Source organism: Penaeus chinensis, chromosome 9, assembly GCF_019202785.1.
Source record: "Penaeus chinensis breed Huanghai No. 1 chromosome 9, ASM1920278v2, whole genome shotgun sequence".
NCBI lineage: Eukaryota > Metazoa > Arthropoda > Malacostraca > Decapoda > Penaeidae > Penaeus > Penaeus chinensis.
Window position 1 is genome coordinate 2,547,265 of NC_061827.1, and position 8,063 is coordinate 2,555,327.

At 40.0% G+C, this 8,063-nt stretch overlaps 1 protein-coding gene across 1 annotated transcript in view; it reads right to left on the reverse strand.

Annotated features, from left to right (window-relative positions):
• Nucleotides 1-403: 403 nt before the first annotated feature.
• The window catches only part of LOC125029075 (sodium-coupled monocarboxylate transporter 2-like), a 53,091-nt gene continuing 45,431 nt past the window's right edge, over nt 404-8,063 (reverse strand). The window contains exons 2-11 of the mRNA XM_047618833.1: nt 5,281-5,817; nt 4,893-5,081; nt 4,594-4,748; nt 4,296-4,436; nt 3,956-4,174; nt 3,662-3,780; nt 3,172-3,329; nt 1,764-1,924; nt 1,480-1,580; nt 404-938 (exon numbers count right to left, since the gene is read on the reverse strand). Of these exons, the coding sequence (XP_047474789.1) occupies nt 664-938; nt 1,480-1,580; nt 1,764-1,924; nt 3,172-3,329; nt 3,662-3,780; nt 3,956-4,174; nt 4,296-4,436; nt 4,594-4,748; nt 4,893-5,081; nt 5,281-5,607 (1,845 nt within the window). The 5' untranslated portion in view covers nt 5,608-5,817 and the 3' untranslated portion in view covers nt 404-663. The remainder of the gene's footprint in view (nt 939-1,479; nt 1,581-1,763; nt 1,925-3,171; nt 3,330-3,661; nt 3,781-3,955; nt 4,175-4,295; nt 4,437-4,593; nt 4,749-4,892; nt 5,082-5,280; nt 5,818-8,063) is intronic.

Below are 8,063 nucleotides of genomic sequence, written 5' to 3' on the forward strand. Positions count from 1 at the left end.
TTATCATACAAACACGAATATATCTGATTTTCTCTCTCACTCGCTCTTGCTCTCGCCCTCGCTCTCTCTCTCTCTCTCTCTCTCTCTCTCTCTCTCTCTCTCTCTCTCTCTCTCTCTCTCTCTCTCTCTCTCTCTCTCTCTCTCTCATTCACTCACTCACTCACTCACTCACTTACTCACTCACTCACTCACTCACACACACACACACACACACACACGCACACACACACACACACACACACACACACACACACACACACACACACACACACACACACACACACACACCATTCACGCACGCACGCACGCAAACACAGTTGTTGATATAATCTAAGATCGGGAAAGAGAGCGATATATATTAGATTCAAGAATTGCTATTCCTTAATATTAGACACACAGAATATAAATTGCATTTGACTTTCTGTCTCATATTCACCAGCCTTTTTGTCTCCCTGCCTTTATTCCTTTGCCATTGCACTTTCATCGTAAAGTCCCTTCAACAGCTTTTCTTTCCCTTCTATTTTTTCCTACGACACCAAGAAAAGAAAGAAGAAATCCATCACAAACACTCTTTTCAACACCGTCTTTTGCATGCACTTAAAAAAAAAAAGAACCATGTCAGTATTTGTGCTTTCAGTCTAAGGGAAAAAGTACACAATCACCTTAAACAGCCCCACGACCCGCTGCCTCGCCATCCGCCTTCACCTCTGCCAGATCTCGGTTACTTGGCAAAATCTCCTTTTCCTCAGGGTCTCCCAATTCGATCTCCTTCTCTTCCACTTTCTTATTTTCCTTATTTTCCGCGGGAGAAGAGGCTGGGCGTCGGAGTAGCTTCTTGATGAGGGATTCTCTGCCCTGGATGAGGGTCCATTTCTCGAAGAGCCGCCACGCTGTTCCGTTCACGTACCTCTTGTCTACGTCTTCCAGGGAGTTAGTGCCTGGGGGAATGGACACGCAAATTAAAACAAAGAAATGACAGAGTAACGTATACATACAAATAAAATAAAACACTTTGTCCAACAAGATCGGAATAAGGTGTGAAGCTTCTGAGCTGCCGAGTTTAAAGCTCCTCTTCGGATGTAGTAAAATCCCTCTGTGTTTCATTTTGATACATAGATGTGAACTTGATGGGTGATTTTTATGTTTTGCAATTGTAAAGAAGCACAAGGATGCGAATAATCAATTCTCAGTTACCTGTTATATGCAACGTCCGTTATGATTCAATAATTTATTGAATAATGTATTCCTACAGATTCTTATATTTAAAATATGATTATGATAATAATACAAACTGCGTATTGAAACGTATTAATGTCCGGTACACTATTAGTTACAACAAGTGTTACAAAATAACCCTTTTTAATTGTTCCCATTCATTTGGATTTCCTTAAAGGAAAACATGAAAAATAACTAATGATAAATAAAATTGGAATATGCAAGCTTTCTCAGAATAACAGCGATACAAAATAGTGGACTCACCCGTGAACAGAGTGACGATGAAGGCCACTAGAATGCAGATGACTACCCCAAGGAAAGAATTAAGGCAGTAAGACAAACCGTAGATAACGTGAACATCAGTTCTGTGAAAAAATTAATAAAGGGGGATTACATATATTTCCTTTGTCTAATATCGTCACATTTGAAACAGACGCACTGATAACCTGTGGCCCTTTATCTCCAGACTTCCCGTCTTCACGGTTTCTACACAATGCTTTACCGTTCACTAACTGTAACACCAAAGTATTAACCGAATGTATACTCACTCTGCCTCCGTTTGTATAGTAATACTGTCATCGGTGGTGTTGGTGGCAGGGCAGCTTTCCTGGGACATGGGCAGGTAAGGTTCTTTGGTCTGAGTCAACAGCTGACCAAAAGCTAACCATATGCTCATGACAATGGAAACGAGGAAACCAGACGAAGCACCCTGGGGAAAGGGAAATGGTTCAGTAATTTGGTCTCTGTGTAGAGGACGATGAAATAACGTTTATAGGTGTATTATGTCGTTTCAATATATATATATATATATATATATATATATATATATATATATATATATATATTTAAGTATATATATTTAGTATATATATAAATGAATAGATTAATAATTAACTATAAAAACAATGATACGCACATATATGTATGTTCTGTGTGTGTGTGTGTGTGTGTGTGTGTGTTTGTTTGTGTGTGTGTGTGTGTGTGTGTGTGTGTTTATTTGTTTATATATGTATTCATGTGTATGCTAATATAAACATATACATATAAGAAATATATAAAGAAATAGCTAGATAAACTGCTAAAGAAACACAAGCATAAATATCTGTATTCATTTACAACATACACAAAGGTGACGTGAGAGCTTGAAATAAATACGAAATAGACACCCCTTAAAGAGGGAACATTTTCTATAATCAGTAATACCAACTTATGCGGTAACTCGGGGATTGTTTCTTAACAAATCCCTTACATGACTGTATTCACTAGTATAAATGTGTTTGTGTGTGTGTGTGTGTGTGTGTGTGTGTGTGTGTGTGTGTGTGTGTGTGTGTGTGTGTGTGTGTGTGTGCGCACTGTATAAGTATACTGCATATATATATATATATATATATATATATATATATATATATATGCATATATATATATACATACTGTACACAGTATATATATATATATATATATATATATATACATATATATATATGTATATATGTATGTGTGTATGCTGTATACTGTAAACATATACTGTATATTTATATATGTATATATTTATTTATTTATTTATATATGTACAGTATATTGTGTGTGTGAGTATATATATATATATATATATATATATATATATATATGCATATATATATACATACTGTACACAGTATATATATATATATATATATATATATATATATATATATATATATATATGTATATACGTATGTGTGTATGCTGTATACTGTAAAAATATACTGTATATTTATATATGTATATATATATTTATTTATTTATATATGTACAGTATATTGTGTGTGTGTGAGTATATATATATATATATATATATATATATATATATCGACTTATCGTTAACAAGCCTGACAAAGTAATCAGCTGTCACAAGTCTAACCAAACTTACTCCCTGAGGACGAGGCTACGAGCCCTTAGCACTGAAAGCTTACGCACCTTCAGATTAACCCACGGCAGGCAGAGGGCGACGATGAAGAGGCCGATGAGAGGACCTGAGAGAGCGCCGTTGATCGCGAAGAGTGCTCTTAGGAAGGACCTGCCCAGCATGGACACCGCTAGACCCAACACGATGGCCACGACACCAGAGAGCAAGACTGGAAGGGAAATGTTAATATTGGTAAATTCACCTTGGGAAAGAAAACGGAATTTGCATTAAGCGTATTCTGTATGTTTACAGGATATAAATTCGCCTTGAAGATGTTAAATGAAAGGAGATTATAGATAAGAAATCGTTACCGGAAAATTAAAGAAAATGTAATTAAAAAAAAAAAAAAAAAAACATATCCAGTAAGCTAAAGAAAACGGAAATTAAAGATCATCAGAAAGCGAAAGAAAACGGGAAAAGACCGATAACCAGAAAATTACAGATAAATTTATATCTCAAATTGGTTCGGAAAAATAATGATGCCTTTGAACTTTGACTAACCTAAAACCTTCTGTAAAGCTCCAGCCTTGACATCGCTCCAGGAAGCGAAGAAGGGATGAGGTTTGAGGAAGTCTGCCCACAGTAAAGCTGTCATGGAGTTGAGCTGCGTCGAGACCGAACTGTGCGGGAATAAAACTGCATGTCAGAGTCCTGTAACGCTACAGTAACACTATGTTGTTATTTTCGTGTAAAATATAGATTAGTTAGAGTTTTCTGTATATTATCCCAATTAAGGGTATTATGCTACAGGCCAACCTCACACGAAGGACAAACAACATAAGCATCTTCCACTACCTAAGAACAGCAGCGTAAATGGCCGCTACGAAGATGCCGGCGAGACCAGGGACTCTCGTCAGCACCGTCAGCACGTAGAGGATGACCACGTAAGCAGGTTCCCCAGCCCCAGGAGCCGCCAGGGGATCGCACTTGTAGAAGTGGGCGTAGATGGCCAGCCCCGAAAGGTGGATCAGCCCTCTCAGTAATATCATTCCACCCGAAGCGTAATAAAGCACCCTGGACGAAGAACGTGGAGGAAGAATTAGGTTCCCGCAAATAAATACAGATCTCTCGCTTAAGTAGCTATAGGTATGTACAAGTAATCAGACAACATAGAAGAAGAAATTCGACGACATACCTCTGGGCTTCCTGGACGGTCCTGGTGCTGAAGAAGCGCTGAGTCTGACTCTGGTTGACGCCATACGATCCCAGAGCGAAGAAGAAGCCCAGTACGAGGCAAAGCCAGAAGCTGTGGCGCTGATATGGGTCTAAGTCAAAGCTGGTGGAGAAAGGTCATCTCAGAGGCCATATGATATATCATATTTAATCAAATTTGTAACAGTTGTTTCATCTTTATACAGTAAAATACACAAATAATTGATTTAGCTAACTTACACGACTAAATATTTCGTTTAAACCATTGCCAAGAGACTTACTTGAAGAGCTCCGTCCTGTTATGGTGGTAGGCGATGTCCCACACCGTGTCGAGGCCGCCGACGTTGAGAGAGCCAATAATGACGATGGCTAAAACACCCGCCAGCATGACGAGTGCCTGGAACACGTCTGTGTACACTACCGCCTTCACGCCACCCTGAGGAGAACACGTTCGCATTAAGAGTTGTAATTTGTGATCGATGTAATCCGTGCAGTAGGCTAAGAATTATTTGAACAATATATTGCGCAGAGATAGTTGGGCACATTATTTTTCGTAAGATCGTCAAAAAATAAAACTAACAATGGCAGAGTAGAAAGTGCAGGTGGCGCCCATAATGAAGATGTTGAGGAGAATGTTGAGCCCCGTGAAGGCTTGTAAGGCGATGGAGGGCGGGTACAGCAGGAAGCCCATGAAGAAGTAGCCGCCCACCAGCTGCAGCACCACGGTGGCCTGCCGCAGCCATTTCGCGTTGAACCGCTTCTCAATGTACTGAAACATAGCAGTAAATCATCATGCTGTTCCCTGATTCTATCTGAAATATATCTCAAGGTCGAAAACCTTCGACACTATATATCACTCTCACTTTAATAGTCGACAAAGTGAATATTAAAGCAAACAGCTTGCCTCGTGCACAAGGCAAAGTCGGGCCAAAGACGGCAGGCTCCGGCCGACCCTTGTTCTCACACACCTCGTACAGCGAGACGACCTCCATGGGGTGGATGATGGGGATCATGACCTTAGCGATGATGACCAGAGCCAGAATGATGCCCAGGTCCATGATCCACAGCTGCGTGCCGTACGCGTACATCTCGCCCGCGTTGCCCATGATGGTGATGGCCGACACTGTGCCCACCATCATGCTCATGGCCAGCGGCAAGGGCTTCATCTTCCTCGAGCCCATGAGGTAGCATTCGGGCGTGGCGCGGCGCCCCACATATCCCTGGTAGAGTCCGATGACCGCGCTCACCAACACAGATAGCGTCAGCAACAAAATGTCCACGATCCCGAGACCCATGGCGGTGGTAGAAATCCAGTCACTGCTCACGCTTCACTCTTACCGTCCACAGTGAATCACTCCCTTGCAGTCAGACCAAATTTTGTTTATCATATACTCCACGCTATAATAGTATTGCTAATCAGTTATCTTTCTGCGTAAAATGTTATCAAACTGACGATTTAGGTTATCCTCCTTTTTACAGACTGATAAAGCCGTTTTCCAGCAAATCTGAAATTAAAAAGAAATAAAGATACATTACAAACTGTGTAAAATAATTGCTCGTTAATTAAGCAATATATTTTCTTACAAAAGGTTCATATTCTCTTTTTGCTATTGGTAATTCTAATCAGTTACATGCAGTCTCTTAATTAAATGTATTCATAATATCATACACTCAGCATGATATAAATTGTGTTACTGACATAATAGTCTAAATACATCCTTAATTAATGATAATTAGAAAGGGATCGTTTGAAAGAAGAAAATATTTCAAGAAAGTATACCAGAGGATAACACGTATATGTAAAGCCACATGATTTAGAAACTCTGATCACAACACGAAATTTAACCAACTAACGAGTAGATATTCCATTGGCACTCACATTTAAAAAAGGCAATAAATCATCATGCTTATAATTATTTACCGCCAACGACACTGAACAGTTACGCAGACGTCCAAAGTCATAGGTGTGACAGTCGCAAAACTCGAGACCAAACCTGACCGGCTTAGGTCTCCTTAGAAGGACAAAGACAGGTTATGCTAATGGTGTGCGTGTGGATAATGGACCTCCTTCTAGCTAAGGCACAAGGGGGGCGTAAAATCACTGTGCACTTGTTGATTTCTGTGACGAATGACCCTGGAACTTGTCCATACTATAAATATTATATGGACTTCTAGATTATTAAGAGAAATGAGCGAGGTGCCAATGTTGTATTGTATGCATACCACTGGCAACGCATAATAAGTAGGAGCGAGGGTTACCGATATATCCACATGGCATTTATATCAGTGGCAAGATAACTTCAATACTATGTTGGTAAAAGGTATGCTCTCTTTTATGTGAATAATTATGTTTTGTATATCGGCAATACAGTTGGTTGATTTTTGCTGCCGATAGTGATAATTTCTATCTGAACGAGATGCTAACATCACATTAATTTCACACGAATTTCATACGAAGTGTATGTAATTTAAAGAAGTGTTTTACAATAATAGTTCCTTTGTTATTTTGCCACATGAACACAGACTTTCGGTACATATAAAACGCAATGTGACGAACCCAACTGAATCTATAATATTATATTAATAATGTAATTAATAAAACTCGGAAGTGGAAGATCACTAGGAAAAAGGAACATTTAATGCACTGACTATAAGGTCCAGTCTTCAATGAAATGTATTAGGAAAGGGAACAAAATCTAAACAATAGGAGATTGTACACGATACTCTGTATTTTTGATTGTCTGCTTTGGTGTGTGTGTGTGTGTGTGGGTGTGGGTGTGTGTGTGTGTGTGTGTGTGTGTGTGTGTGTGTGTGTGTGTGTGTGTGTGTGTGTGTGTGTGTGTGTGTCAGAGAGAGAGAAAGAGTGAATATGTGTGTGTGTGTGTGTGTGTGTGTGTGTGTGTGTGTGTGTGTGTGTGTGTGTGTGTGTGTCAGAGAGAGAGAAAGAGTGAATGTGTGTGTGTGTGTGTCAGAGAGAGAGAAAGAGTGAATGTGTGTGTGTGTGTGTGTGTGTGTGTGTGTGTGTGTGTCAGAGAGAGAGAGAGAGAGACAGTGTGTTTGTCTGTGTGCGTGCGTGTCTGTGTGAGAGAGAGAGAGAGAGTTTGTCTGTGTGCGTGTGTGTCTGTGTGTGAGAGAGAGAGTGTGTGTTTGTCTGTGTGCGTGTGTGTGTGAGAGAGAGAGTGTTTGTCTGTGTATGTGTGTGCGTGCGTGTGTTTGAGTGTGTGTGGGATAATAAGCGTATACGTGTGCATTTCATCACGCCATGAGGGTAATCAAAATACCTAGTCTAACAATTCCCCCATTGTCAATGCATGAGGCAGCCCCATAACACGTGAATTGATAGGGATGAGAAGCTGATTGGCCTGACACGCCCACCATAGTGTTACAGAGGGTTAGCGAACACGCCATTTGGGTTAGTGTGTCACCTTCTGTCCCTTGCATAATTAACGCTTGCGTCTTCTAAGAAAGGTAACATAGACTATTATACGATCATGTGTTTGTTACGCGATCCACGTTAGCTGACTATTATGTAAAGACAGGGGGGGGGGGTAGGCAGAATAATCCGATGATTCAGAGGAGATTTTTTTTCTGAACTTAAAGGAAAAATCTTCTTTGCCGAAAACGTTGGGGAATCCCTTGGTTTGGAGAGTTACACGATCCTGCAGATCAAACAGTGACAAATAGACGTCATCGGATGGATCTCTTACAGTTTTCGTTTTCTTTCAATGTCTTTTCTCTCAGCTTAATCTCA